General features: G+C 52.3%; 1 protein-coding gene across 1 annotated transcript; it reads left to right on the top strand.

Moving 5' to 3' along the window:
* Window positions 1-184: 184 nt before the first annotated feature.
* On the top strand, window positions 185-14,993 carry AtWU_05996 (AAA family ATPase midasin; the record flags this gene model as incomplete). Its single annotated transcript, XM_035501106.1, has 2 exons — window positions 185-8,131; window positions 8,187-14,993. 2 exons carry the CDS (start codon window positions 185-187, stop codon window positions 14,991-14,993), a joined length of 14,754 nt encoding a protein of 4,917 aa, XP_035356999.1.
* Window positions 14,994-15,215: the final 222 nt, after the last annotated feature.

Here is a 15,215-nt window from a genome sequence, read left to right as displayed (position 1 = left end):
TGCCACAATTAGTTGAACCTCCGCGGCCGGACCAGGGCGGTGAAGGCCCGCGCTGTGGGGCGGTGCCGCTCATTGCGGCGGCAGAAAACGGTTCTCCAAAAGAAAAAAAAAGTGCAAGCAATTGGCGTGCCTCTTCTTCTTTCCCCTCTCATCATCCAGAGTTCCTTTGGCGGCAGGGCTCAGCATGAATGCTAGACCCTCCTACGAGGGGACTCTTAACGAGTCCCAGCTGTTTCAACAGCTCCCGAATGAGATTGCGGAACTCATTCGCACCGCATCGGGGACTCAGTACCTGAATGCGCTTGCGGTGGGCGCGTTGAGGCAAAGATGCACGGAAAGCTTCTTTTGCCTGTACGAACCGATTTTCGTGGACCTGGCAGCCCGTTGGCTTCTGTCGGAGTCCCAAATCGATCAAACCGATGTTCTATCCGCATTTTCGCGCATACTTCCGCTCGCGCCATATCTGCGTTCCTTTGCAAGCCAATATGCCATGTCTCGGGCTGGACCTCTGTCGGCTTTGGCTACGTCCGATGAGCTAACGCTTTCTCAAATGAATGATGCCACCCTCCGAGCCCTATTGATAGCGATTTTCCGACTTCTTTCCTACGACACAGAAACCTTCTCGAAAGCCGTATCGCCTTCACAACTCCAGAACCTGTTCCGCCACGGAGACCCGTCCGTGAGTTATCTGGCGATTCGATGCTTTGCTATGTACATGAGGGCAGCCGATGCTGCGACGGAGGATATAATCAGGGCAAAGTTTGCAGACAACATTATTGAGGGGGAATGGGAAGGTATCACCATCGACTACCGCTGCCTCGGGTTGTGGGAGGAACGCCGGTGGAATGTCCTGGAGAAGCAAGTCCAACTTGCAAGATCTTCCAGGTCTGCTTCGGAGAGCCTGTCACAAATCGAGGCATTGAGAGACTACTTCACCGCTCGAACCGCTGAGGTCTGTGGTGTGCTCATACCCCGCCAGCAGGGCACATCACCTCCGCCGTCCTCAATTGTGAGAACGCCTACAGCTGTGGGTAACTTGCGGAAGATCGCGGCAGCCTTAATCGCTCCTGAGCCTTTACTCTTGACCGGCTTGCCCAACTCCGGAAAGACCACATTGATTAACGATGTTGCAGCGACAATGGGTCAGTCTGAATCGATGGTTACACTACACTTGAACGAGCAGACTGATGCGAAGAGTCTTCTCGGAATGTACTCTACATCTCCTGCCACAGGATCGTTCTCGTGGCAGCCTGGTGTCCTCACCAAGGCTGCAAGAGAGGGCCGCTGGATCTTGATCGAGGATCTGGACCGTGCCCCTTCTGAAGTCATCGGGCTTATCCTGCCAATCATCGAAAGGGGAGAGTTGACCATCGCTAGTAGAAGGGAAAGGATCAAGTGCGCCGAAGGTTTCAAGATCATTGCGACCATGAAATCGTCTTACAACATTGCCGGCGAAGAAATCGCCCCAAGCACCAACATCCTGGGCAGCAGGCTATGGCAGATAGTACAAATCGATTCTCTAACCATAGACGAAGTTCGTGAGGTAATCACGCAAAAGTTCCCTCTGCTTGAGTCCCGGGTTCGGACAATCATGGATGTCTACCAAAGGCTTTGTGCTTCCTTCCATGGCAGTCTTGCAATCAAAAGCTCCCAAGGACGCACGCCAGGACTCCGTGATCTTGTCAAGCTTTGCAGCCGGATGCACAGGCGGCTGCAACGCCTTGGTGCTAAGACTGGCTACGAAGCGACGCCGGAGGGTGCCGAGGACGAGATTTTCCTGGATTTTGTCGATGTCTTCTTGAAATATATTCCCGAGAAGAATACAGCAGACACCCTTGCGTTGGTTGTTTCCGAGGCTCTTCAGATTTCACCGCAACGGGCACGTTTTTGTCTGCACGAACGCACGCCGACGTATTCAGACCAGGGAAACAGCATAACCCTTGGAAGGGAAGTTTGTCGCAAGATCAAGGTCCCGGGAGGTTCGGCATCAAAGGCTGCTGCTGCTTCGTCTCGTTTTGCCTCCACAAGGGCTGCTTTAGGTCTAATGGAACAGGTCGCGGCTGCTATCCAGATGGCAGAACCTGTCCTCCTTGTTGGAGAAACTGGTATTGGTAAAACGACTGTGATTCAGCAGCTGGCTACCTTGATGCGTCAGAAGCTGACGGTTGTGAACTTGTCACAACAGAGTGAAAGCTCTGATCTCCTGGGAGGTTTCAAGCCTGTGAATATCCGGACTATGGCTGTGCCCATGCATGACGAGTTCGTGTCCTTGTTTGAACTGACGTTTTCTGCCAAGAAGAACCAAAAGTTCCTCCAGTCTGTTGGTAAAAGTGTTGCTTCAGGAAACTGGGTACGCCTAGTCAACTTATGGCATGAAGCCGTTCGCTTGGCTGACGGCGTCTTCAAATCGAGCGGCGGTAGCCCTGGTGCCGAGGAGCAACCGACGAAGAAGAGAAAACTGGATTCACCAAAGTATCAGTTCTTGCGGCAGAGATGGGAAAGGTTCTCGGCACAGTTGAATGATTTCGAGTCTCAAGTGTCACAGGGAGATGCCAAGTTTGCATTTGCTTTTGTTCAAGGTAAAATTGTTCGGGCCCTGCGGAACGGGGAGTGGGTTCTTCTTGATGAAGTTAACCTGGCGTCGCCTGACACGCTCGAAAATATTGCCAGTCTTCTGCACCATGGGAGTGAAGGCTCTCCATCCGTACTACTTTCTGAGGCTGGTGATGTGGAACGAGTCTTTGGACATCCCGAATTCCGCATCTTCGGCGCGATGAACCCTGCAACAGACGCAGGGAAGAAGGACCTGCCCCCTGGTCTCCGGTCTCGGTTCACTGAATTTTATGTCCAGTCGCCGGACAGTGATTTGGATGATCTCCTGGCTTTAATCCACAAATACCTTGGTGACTTGGCTATGACGGATTCCAGAGCCGTCCCCGATCTAGCTCAACTTTACATGGAGACTAAGAAGCTCAGCACCGAGAACAAACTCACTGATGGTGCTGGACAGCGCCCCCATTTCAGCATTAGAACGCTCGTCCGAGCTTTAATCTATGTTGCTGATCATGCTCACGTCTATGGGCTGCGTCGAGCAATGTATGAAGGCTATTCTATGAGCTTCCTGACTGTGCTCAGCCAAGATTCGGAGAGGTTGCTAGCACCACTTCTCGAGAGACATTTATTCAGCAATGTCAAAAATGCCAGAGGTCTTCTGAATCAGACGCCACGACCACCAACTGACGGCAATGACTATGTCCAATTCAAGCATTACTGGATGCGCCGTGGTCACCTAACCCCCGAAGAGCAGCCTCACTACATCATTACGCCTTTCATCGAAAAGAACTTGAAGAACTTGGTGAGAGCTAGCTCCACCCGGCGATTCCCTGTTTTGCTCCAAGGCCCGACCTCTGCAGGAAAGACGAGTATGATCGAATATCTTGCCAAGGTATCGGGAAACAAGTTTGTTCGTATCAACAACCATGAGCATACCGATCTCCAAGAATATCTAGGAACATATGTCTCCAGTGATGACGGGACACTTCGTTATCAAGAAGGTGTCCTTGTCGAGGCACTCAGAAACGGATACTGGATTGTTTTGGATGAACTGAACCTGGCCCCTTCTGACGTACTGGAAGCAATGAACCGGCTTCTTGATGACAACCGCGAACTTTTCATCCCCGAGACGCAGGAAGTAGTGCACCCTCATCCTAACTTCATGCTCTTTGCGACCCAAAACCCTGCCGGCCTCTACGGTGGTCGCAAGGTTTTGTCGCGTGCCTTCCGAAATCGATTCTTGGAGTTGCACTTCGATGACATACCGGAGAGCGAGTTAGAATACATTCTGAAAGAGCGGTCTCAGATTGCCCCCTCTTTTTGCACTAGAATCGTCTCTGTGTACCGGAAGCTGTCCTTGTTACGCCAGGCAAACAGGCTATTTGAACAAAAGAATAGTTTTGCTACCCTGCGTGATCTTTTCCGGTGGGCGCTGCGCCGAGCAGATGATCGGGAGCAATTGGCGATTAATGGTTTCATGCTCCTCGCGGAGCGGGTCCGAAATCCGCAAGAAAGAGCTGCTGTGAAGGGCGTGATTGAAGAAGTGATGAGGGTCAAGATCGACGAGGATGTTATTTACAGTTCCTCTGAGATGGAAAAGCGTGCCCCCCATCTTGCTCTGCTGGCCCCTGGCGTTGTGTGGACGAAGGCAATGAGGAGGCTTTTCGTACTCGTTGCCACTGCGATCGAGAACAATGAGCCCACTCTGCTTGTTGGCGAAACTGGATGCGGAAAGACCCAGCTTTGCCAGGCAGTTGCAGAGATTTACAAGAAAGAATTATTGATTGTCAATGCCCACGTTAATCTCGAGACGGGAGACCTGATAGGAGCTCAACGACCCGTAAGAAACAGGGCAGCAATTGAGAGCCAATTGCTCAGTGACTTGCAAAGCCTTTTCCCGGAGAGCGCACATTCAGGATCTCTCGAGGAACTGAAGCAAGCCTTTGGTGCTTTGAACGCGGACCAACTGCAATCTTCTGATGCCGAATTGGTCTCGCGCATTGAGAGAAATGTGGCTCGCTCGAATGCTCTATTCGAGTGGTCCGATGGAAGTCTGATAACTGCAATGAAGACGGGCCAATTTTTCCTGCTAGATGAAATCTCTCTGGCAGACGATTCTGTCTTGGAAAGATTGAACAGTGTTCTCGAGCCTCATCGTTCGATATTGCTTGCAGAAAAGGGCCCGATAGATTCTATGGTTGTTGCCGACGAAGGATTCCAGTTTCTATCTACAATGAATCCTGGTGGTGACTATGGAAAGCGCGAACTTTCGGCAGCTCTTCGGAATCGAATGACCGAGATCTGGGCGCCCCAACTGTCCGAAGACGAGGACATCCTACCGATTCTACAGAGGAAGCTGGACTTGGGCACAGAGCAATTACCCAAGGGGATGCTACAGTTCGCAAAATGGTTCAAGGGAGTGTTCCAAAACTCTTCCACTTCATCCCTCTCTCTGCGTGACCTTCTTGCTTGGGTTGACTTTGTCAATAAGTGCCAAAGCTCGGACACTCTCTTTTCCATCGTCCAAGGTGCAGCTATGGTTTTCATAGACACTTTGGGTGCGAACCCTGCAGCTATGCTTGCGACAGCGTTGCATAATCTCGATGGCAACCGTCAATTATGTCTTGACAAACTACGTGAGATTTTTGATGTCGATGCATCGGCGATTTATCGACAGCGATCAAGCGTCGATATTGAAGGCTCATCTCTGCGTGTTGGGCCATTCTGCCTGCCAATGAACAGCGACTCAATGCCCGATCCCGAATTCATCATGGACGCACCCACTACGATCGCTAACTCTGTGCGCATCGCTAGAGGCTTACAGCTGCCCAAGCCTATTCTGCTTGAGGGTAGTCCAGGTGTTGGAAAAACAACGCTCGTCACAGCGCTTGCGAGAGCCCTTGGAAAACCGCTTACGCGTATCAACCTTTCAGAGCAGACGGATCTTACTGATCTTTTCGGCTCAGACGTCCCTGTCGAAGGAGGTGACGTCGGACAATTTGCCTGGCGAGACGCGCCATTTTTACAGGCAATGCAACGCGGTGACTGGGTCCTGTTGGATGAGATGAACTTGGCTTCGCAGTCGGTCCTTGAGGGTCTTAATGCTTGCTTGGATCACCGTCAAATGGTATATGTCGCCGAGCTTGACCAAACTTTTAAGAGACATCCCAACTTTGTTCTCTTCGCCGCGCAAAACCCTCATCATCAAGGTGGCGGTAGAAAGGGTCTTCCTGCTTCTTTTGTCAACCGATTTACCGTGGTCTATGCCGACAGCTTCACAGATACTGATTTGAAGAGGATTTGCGCCAAGCTTTTCCCGGGCAGTCCTGCTCATCAGACCGAAGGACTAGTTGAGTTCGTGTCTCTCCTCAACAAAGCTATCCAGGAGCGACGGTTAGGCGCTATCGGCGGCCCTTGGGAGGTTAACCTGCGAGACATTCAAAGATGGCTCCAGTTGGCAGACCGTGGCAGCTTGCAGATACCTACCCAGAGCTTCCTGGAAGTTATCATCTCTCAGCGGTTTAGGAGCGAGGAAGATCGGCAGTTGGTCTCCAAGTTGTACAAGACGGTTTTCAGTGACGCTTCAACGCATGCGAAGAGCTACTACCACAATCTGACAACGGAGTACGTACAAGTCGGACTCGGGATCATGCAACGAGACTTGCTGTTGCAGGAGACAGCCAGCCCCCAAATGAGGATACTTCCAGGAGACCTCCCCGTCCTAGAGTCACTCATGTTGTGCATAGAGCAGTCTTGGCCTAGTATTCTGGTGGGCTCATCTGGCTGTGGCAAGACGACCCTCATTAGAAAGCTTGCTGCCCTGAATGGTGCTAGTTTAGTCGAGCTAGCATTGAGCGCGGATACTGATACGATGGACTTGGTTGGTGGATTTGAGCAGATCGACTACAAGAGAGAAATATCATCCCTTGTGCAACAAATCGCGGTCTTCCTCCGACGCCATGTTATCACTGCCTATGCAGGCAGTGATCTGGCGGCTGCAGCTCCCGCTTTCCTGGCACTTTACGAGCAACTACAAAGTCCAGATGTCCAGTTAGATGCTGTATGCTCGTCACTGCAGACTCTCTGCCAATCATGGCCCCATGATGCACTGGAGAAGCTTTTCAACCATGCTCAGCATTTGCTGACAGTCACTAAGCAGTCTGATAGCATGAAGGTGGGATTTGAGTGGACCGAGGGAGTATTAACACAAGCCGTTCAACATGGACAGTGGGTTGTTCTCGACAACGCCAATCTCTGCAACCCATCGGTTCTGGATAGGCTGAACTCTCTTACGGAGCCAAACGGAGCTCTCATCCTGAACGAGCAACGCACTGAGGATGGAAATGCCCGCATCATCAGGCCTCACCCTAATTTCAGACTGTTCCTGACGATGGACCCTCGCCATGGTGAGCTGTCTCGAGCCATGCGGAACCGATGTGTTGAGATATGCTTCTTGTCTCAGGATAACAATGATATTATCGCCACGTCGATGCCTGCATACACCCACCAATCTTCTCTGTACCGCCTTCGGTCGGTCTGGGAAATGGATTTGTCCTTGCCTAGCGAGGGCAATACCGACAACCTCCATGAAGTGTGCCTCGACCATCTTTCATTCTCAGACCTGTCATATCTTCAGCGGGCACTCAAGCTCACGCCGCAATACGGCTCAGATATCGCGAGAGAGCCCTTCTCTTTGGCCTTAGATCGCTATGTTTCTGCCATACATGATAACTCGTCAAGCAAACCTTTCGAGAGCACCAAGAAGGAAGTCATGCTTGGCCGAGCTTCTTTTGCTATTCAAGGAAGGCTGCAGCCTCTTCACCCTCTGGTAAACGAACCGTTGGCTTCCATCCTGCACCAAGATGTGCCTTTGGTGTGGCTCATGATTTTAGCCTACCTGCAAGAATACAAGCTTGACCTACATCGCCTTAGACAAGACTTGCTGCAAGCCGACGAATCAGGAAAACAGCTCAAGCCAAGTCAAATGAGTCGCCTCCAGCGGTCATTGGCTTCTGGAAGGATACCCTCTCTGATGAAAGATACAACGCAGCCGGTTGGCCCGTTCCTATCTGACTGCGGCCAAGCCATGTACGATTTCATTCAGAACCTCGACCATGACGTTCTTCAGGCCCCCGAAATGGTGCGAGCTCTCCGAGCTATCATCGACTTCATCAAAGATGTACTCGCAATGACAGCTGCCCATGACCTGGACCAGGGTGAATTCCAAATTTATCTACAGATTGGCAAGGAATTGTGCGCTTCGCTAGTAGACACGTGGGCGCCATTGAAGAAGCTTGCTTTCGCGTTCTCCCAAGCCCTTGATCGGTTCCAAGAGAATTGGGCGTTGACCACAGGCCTAAGCATGCAACGGCTTTGGGAGTCATGGAGACCAGTAACCCCTTCGACGCAAAGCCAACTGACGTCGCTGCTCGAATTAGAGAGCGTTGCCTCTGAATTTACCCAGGTTGCGACGAAAACTCACCTGGACTTAGCTCAATTGAGCCAGGTGCGCAACTCTCTCATTGCCGGCCAGGAAGCTATTCTCCGGAACGGTTCTGATGAAGGATATCCCACACAAGTATGTTCTTCCGCATTTTGCTGTTTCATTTGCACTTGAAACTAATGGATTCTAGGTCCTCCGGCAAACGGTCGCCGAATTGGCAGCTTGCGTTCAAGACGCCGATCCAACACTGCGCCCCTATTTCTCGACTAGCTTTGAGACGTTGTGCCAGTACAACGATATCGCTTCTCTATGCAAGGGTCAAGCTGGTGATGACCAGGTTGTGCGAGCTATCCTGCCTTTACTTGCCAGCCGTGCTGCACGGCCCTTGGATGGGTCGAGTTTCCAGAGTCCCATACCTAACCTCCTTCACAAGATTTCGTTGTTCTCAGGATCCGAAAATCCCTCTGTGTTCGGATCGGCCATTAGCGGCACAATCTCACTATCGCTGCTGGAGAGATTGGCTTTCGTTGGCTCTACGAGCTTGGGCCAGATGAATGCATTGGAGGTAGAGAAGAAGACTCTTTCTCAGGCGTTGACTCTGACAACCCGAGAGATTGGTTTGGACCAGTTCAAGGTTCTACGGCAGGTCCTGGCAAGGCTCACACTGGAGCTTGTCTTCGTGCACAGAGAGTTCCTTGAGCCTCAGTCTCTGGAGGCGTTGACTAGCATTCTTCGCGCAGTCGAAGAGACTGGTCGATATGCTGGCCCGGCAGTGCAAGAACTTCGGGCGGCAGCGAACCTGCCTAAAGAACACTATTTCAGGCGATTCGTACAAGAGGACCTTCCCAGGCTGGTTGCCTCGCTAGCAGCCGATGCACAAGCTGGCGAAGCTCCGGTACAAAGCGCTGGAGCCGCAATCGTTCAACTGGCTGTCATCTTCCTGCGCCTCTTTGTCCCAGATAAGCCTTTTGATCCTTCATTGGGCTTGGTTGTGCAGAGGAAGCGACACACGCAACGCTCGTCGGAGCTTACGGCAAAGGCTGAAGCTATCACTTCCTTCGAGGTTGGATTCTCTGGCCAGACTTCGAACATACGGGTTGAACTTTTGCAAAAGGAACTGCACGATCTTGGTTCGGCACCGCCTCCATCTTCTGTCAGCAGACCTCCGATCTCCGAGATTAATCTGCTCCATGGGGAGTTTTCAAGCCTGGTAAAGTCGGTGCTTGAAAGGCACCCCGAGCAAATCGTTTCGGCCAGTGAAAACCAGGGCGAAAAGCAGAGGATGCTTGGTTTGCTACGTGATAATGTTCGCCAGCTCAGCCACCGCCTCAGTACAAACTACCGCTCCTACGATGACATTACGACACCTGTTGTCCGGTTCCTTCAGATTCTGGACATGGGTCTCTACCTTTCTTCGACTCCATCTGGCGAAACAAGTGACCTTCAGATACTGAATGCTGTTAAGGAGACTACGCCATTCCTCGGAGGAATGATCCATCCTAATTCAGAGCTTAGGTCGGCAGCCAGCTCGACCGTCAACACGGATCTGTGGTTCCATGAACTTTCCTCGTTGAGATTGGCTGAGAATGCGGACCCGGGAGTTATCCGGACCCAGGCTGGGCGTGATACTCTACGCCGCCTTTTCGAGCAGTTCCACGCTCTATGGAAAACCAAGCTGCGCGAAGATCAAGAAGATGAGGCAAGGAAGTCCGAGTTCTACCACTACAAGGGCTCTTGGGAAGATAGCGAGGAGGTCGATGAAAATGAACTACGTCAGCTGTTCCCCACCTATGATCAAGATGCAGAGGAGGAAGAAGGCCAAGGTCCGGCTCGCTACGATCCGAAGGCTATCTCGATCAGGATTGCATCATTGCATGCCAAACTGTTCCAATCGGAAGATCGTGAGGAAGCTTTGTCAACTTACGTCAAGCAAGCTTCCCTGTTACTGGGATCTAAGTGGTCAGAGGATACTCTCAGCGTACCGAATGTGGATCCTAAGGATCAGCTCTCAGGTGTCCTCTTGCTTCTGGAAGACTCTATCAACACAGGTCAGAATCAGCCGGCAGCCAAATATAACTTCTATGTGGATGCGAACATATCCGAAGCAAAGAAGCTGGTGACCTTGACTTTGTCAACGAAGGCTCGGTTCACTCAGATTCAGAAGGCCTGGCCCGACCATGCTGTGTTGGAGGACGTCATCCAGTGTTGCAGAGAGATTCTCCAATTTAAGCACACTGAGCCTGTCGCCAAGTTCATTACCAAGGTCGAAAAGCTTCATGCACTTGTTCATGAATGGCAGCTCGTAGCGAGCAGAGAATATTCGGCTGCGTCTGTGTATGAGGAGATCACCGCATTGATCATCGGCTGGCGACGACTTGAGCTATCCACGTGGGCGAAGCTTCTGGACATCGAGAACGAAAAATGCACCCAGGATGTAGGCTCATGGTGGTTCATCGCCTATGAGGCTATCATTCGGGCCCCCATGCAAATTGCAGAGTCCGGCCAGATGGAGATGAGTGAACACGTGCAAGAGATTACTGCTACGTTGGAGCAGTTCTTTAACTCGACGACCCTGGGACAGTACAGTGAGCGCCTACAACTTGTCAAGAATTTCCAGTCTCTGCTCTTGCTCTATGTCCAGGATATGCCGGCTTTGAAACAGCTTATCTCTGCTTTGGATAACTTCATTGTGCGCTACAGGCAATTCGAACCTATTGTGCACAAGCAGCTGGTGGAGAAGCGGGCAGCCCTCGAGAAGGATATCAAGGAGCAGATTCAGTTGGCTAGCTGGAAAGATACCAATATTGTCGCACTCAAAGAAAGCGCACGCCGCTCACATACCAAGTTGTTCAAGCTGGTCCGCAAATACCGTGAAGCCCTGGGGCAATCGGCGCAACCCATCGTGGAACAGGACATGCCGGATAATAACGATGACAGCGGAGTTACCCAAAATGATGTTGTCATAGCCTCACGCGTGTTCCCTGAAGCACTCGCAATGTGCCAGAAGGAAGGAGTCTGGACCGATAGACCCCCGCGATTCAAGAACCCCGATGCGACTGCTAGCAGCATGATGCAACTTTATACCTCGATTCCCGCCGAGTTTGACGTCGCAGAAGATCTCGACGGCTTTGTCAAGGATGTCATCGAGAGTATCCAGGAGTTCAAGTCGCGGACGCCGAAGACTCTCACTGAGGAGAATACAGAGGATGTCCAGCATCTCAAAGTCCAGAAGCGCCGTTTCTACGCGGATACCTTGCGGCGACTCATGGATATGGGAGTGAAGCGTAGCGCGAGTACCAGTTTGATCGAAACCCAAGCATCTATTGCACAGATCCTTGCCTCCAGTCCAGCCTTGGAAGCCGACTCTGTGCTATCGCAGCTGGCTAAGAGTTCCGACTTGTACTACCATAGGTTCTTGGACTTGCTTCCTCGCGTTCGTGTGGCGGCACACAACTATGCGGAAGATCTCAGTAATGTTGAAGTTTCCAGGAGTTCGGGGTCTATCGAACACTTGTTGTTCCTCGCCCGGAAGCAGAGAGCGTCGATCTCACCAGCGCTTACCGATCTGACAGCGTTACAGTCGACACTTCTGAAGGTTTCGAACCTCTGGAATTCAGGCTGCTCTTCCATTTCCAAGGATCACCCACAGTTCCCGATTGAGAGAGTCGAGGTAACGAGGGCAGTGGCATGGCTGACGCCTGTACTTGGACTTGCCGCCACTGTTATTGGTCTGCACGCCAAGTTCTCTGGCATCGGTTCGAGAAGCATCTTAGATGGCCTGCAGACTTGGAAGGGCACATTCGATCGGTTGAAGACTTCTCTGGGTAATCTTCCTCAGCTACCACACGGTGTCTCCTCGCAGTTGTACAGGGACACTGTCCAGGAGGCTTCTGCATCCCTTGAACAATTGAGCAGCAACCTCACAAGATGGGCTGAAGAACGTCCTGACCTGACCTTTGTGCTTGGCCAAATAGTCCCTTGGGTGAAGGTCAACGTGATGTCTCCAGACTGTGAACTTGATGAGACCACCGTATCCCTTGAGAAATTCGATGCGGGTCTCGTTGCAGCTGTTGACAGAATCCTTGTCAGCCTCCAGAAATTGAAGGAGATTCCTTCCTCGCTTGCCAATCCTGGTTCTCTGGCGCGGAGTGACGAGTTCTTCGTCAAATCCTTGAAGGCCCTTCATATCTCTGGCATCAAATCCTCGCTTGAATCTGTTCTTGATCAATTGCAGCACATCCAGGCTGGCTCAGGTTCTGGCATTCCATTTGCGGTCGCACTTGTGACGAGCTTGCTGCCTATCATGCACAAGTACTTCCATATCAGCAAAGATGTTGTGGATCGCTACTTGGTTGTACACCGAGAGACCTGCAAAATGTCCTACATTCTCACCAAGTGCTTCGCTCAAATCGCTTCCGAAGGCTTCTGTAGTCCCGCAGAAGCATCTACGGAGGAGAGCAAATCCGGCAAGCTCGAGAGCGGCACTGGTCTGGGAGAGGGTGAGGGTGCTGAAGACATCAGCAAAGATGTTGGAGATGACGAGGATCTGTCGGAGCTTGCTCAGGAGCAAAAGGGCGAGTCTACCGAGGACCTCGAAAACTCAGAAGACGCAGTGAACATGGACAACGAGGAAATGCAGGGCGAAGAAGGCGAGCGGAAAGAAGGCGACGAGGAAGACAATGAAAGCGGCGACGAAGAGGAAGATGGCGACATTGACGAGGAAGTCGGCAGTGTTGATGATCTCGATGCTACGGCAGTTGATGAAAAGATGTGGGACGGTGAGCACGACGACAAGCAGAAGGAGACTGAGACCAATGAAGGCAAGGGTCAGGCCGAGTCTGACGAACAGACGGCGGCCGAGGAGAAAAAACAGGAGAAGGAGAAGGAGAAGGCCCAGGAAGGCGAGCAGGGTGAGGTGGACGAGAACGAGGAGGAAGAAGAAGATGAGGAAGGTGAAGATAAGCCTGATGACGAAGGCGAAGCCGTTGGACGTGAGGATATGGATGTGACCGATCCTCAGGCAAAGGAAGAAGAGGCCCTGGACCTTCCGGACGAGATGCAACTTGACGGCGAAGAAAAGGGTGAAGAAGAAAATGAGAGTGACGATGGCCTTGACGGCATGAATGACGATCTTCCCCCTCTTGAGGAGAACAATGAGCAGCAAATGGACGGAAAGGATGTTGGCGAGGATGAGGCCATGGACGAAGGAGAAGGCGCCGAGGAACAGGAGCCCGAGCAGACGGAGGAGGGCATGCCGGACGAGGAGGCCGCCGAGACCAATGAAGGCGAGGGCAATGACGAGGCGGAGGAAGCCGGCGAGGAGGCTGAAGAGGAAAAAGAGGACTTCCTGGCCCAGCGCGACGAGAACGAGATGGCCGGAGAGGAAGTGGCTCCCAGTGAAGCAGTCAATGGTGGCCTTGGGGCTGATCAAGACCAGAACCAAGAGAAGGGCGCGTCTGGTAACGCACAGCAGGAGAACGGCTCAACTGATCCTTCCGACCAGAAGGAGCAGCAGACCGGTGCAGCCCAAGAGGGTGACGAGAACCAAAGGCACCAAGAAGAGGGTGGTGCGAATGATGCAAACCCAGACGACCCTCAATTGCAGGCTTTCAAGAAGCTGGGTGACGTTCTCGAACAATGGCACCGCCGCCAGAAGGAGATCATGGAGTCCTCCAAACAAGAAGAGGGCGAGACTGAGGATCCCATGCCCCAGGACGCAGACATGGCCGACGCTGACTTCGAACATCTCCGCGACCAAGACGACGTGGCAGACACCCAAGCTCTGGGTCAAGCCAGTGAAGAACAGGCGAAGGCTCTGGACCAGAACAAGGGAGTCGAGTCGGACGTCAAACCCGAAGGCAACGACGTGCTGCCGGATGTCACAGACGACGACCAACAGCAGCTCCCAGACAACAAGCTCGAAGATGAGATGCAGCTGGATCAGGGTCTTCCCTCCGAGTCACAGATGGCCGGTGCCATGATTCCTGGCAACACCCAGACCCAGGAACGGACCACCGACACTACCGGTCAACAAGAACTAAACGAGGAGCTCGATGAAGTCGACGCCCATCTCGCCGCCATCCACCTCTCTTCCAACCTTCCTCCCCTGACCCCCCGCGACGAGGCCCAACGTCTCTGGTCCTACTACGAGTCAGCCACCACCGACCTCTCCCTCTCGCTGACCGAACAACTCCGCCTCATCCTCGCCCCTACCCTGGCCACCAAACTACGCGGCGACTTCCGCACCGGAAAGCGTCTCAACATCAAGCGCATCATCCCCTACATCGCCTCCCAATACAAGCGCGACAAGATCTGGATGCGCCGCTCCATCCCCTCGAAGCGTAACTACCAGATCATGCTCGCCGTCGACGACAGCAAGTCCATGCTCGAAAGCGGTAGCGGCCAACTCGCCTTCGAAACCCTCGCCCTAGTAGCCAAGAGTCTCAGCATGCTCGAAGCCGGCGATCTCTGCGTCCTCGGCTTCGGCAACGAAGACCACGTCCGCGTCGCCCACGAGTTCGGCAAGCCCTTCTCCTCCGAGGCCGGCACTCAAGTCTTCCAGCACTTCAGCTACCAGCAAACCGGCACAAACGTGCGCAAGCTCATCGCCGACTCCATCGCCCTCTTCCGCGAGGCCCGCTGGAAGCAGTCCCCCGGTAGTGGAAACGCGGACCTCTGGCAGCTGGAGCTGATCATCTCCGATGGTATCTGTGAAGACCACGAGACTATTCAGCGTCTGGTGCGCCAGGCACAGGAGGAACGCATTATGATTGTGTTTATCATTGTGGATGCTGTGAAGGGTAGCTCGATTTTGGATCTGAGTCAGGCGAGCTTTGAGGATGATGGTAGTGGGGAGATGAAGTTGAGGATGAAGAGATATCTAGAGGGTTTCCCGTTCCCTTATTACCTTGTTGTTAGGGATGTCAGGGAGTTACCGGCTGTTTTGGCCACGGCGTTGAAGCAATGGTTTGCTGAGGTGGTAGATGTGTCGTCTTGATTCATTGATTCATTTTTGTTTGTTTAGATAAAAAGTTAGCATGTTTTGCTTTATTATGGTTTAGATGTATATACAGCCTTGGTGTATTTAGAAAGATTTCAATCATTTTAACCATTTCTTTGTCTTCCCGGTTATGATTGGTAGTTCCACCATCACATAGGATTATCTGACCATATCAACTACTATACTTACCCAAAGCACTACTACCATCAACAAACTCCA

The sequence above is a fragment of the Aspergillus tubingensis genome (assembly GCF_013340325.1).
Source record: "Aspergillus tubingensis WU-2223L DNA, scaffold_7, whole genome shotgun sequence".
NCBI classification, from domain to species: Eukaryota; Fungi; Ascomycota; class Eurotiomycetes; order Eurotiales; family Aspergillaceae; genus Aspergillus; species Aspergillus tubingensis.
The sequence above is the reverse complement of the archived record's forward strand: the minus strand, read 5'-3'. Positions and strand labels throughout refer to the sequence as shown.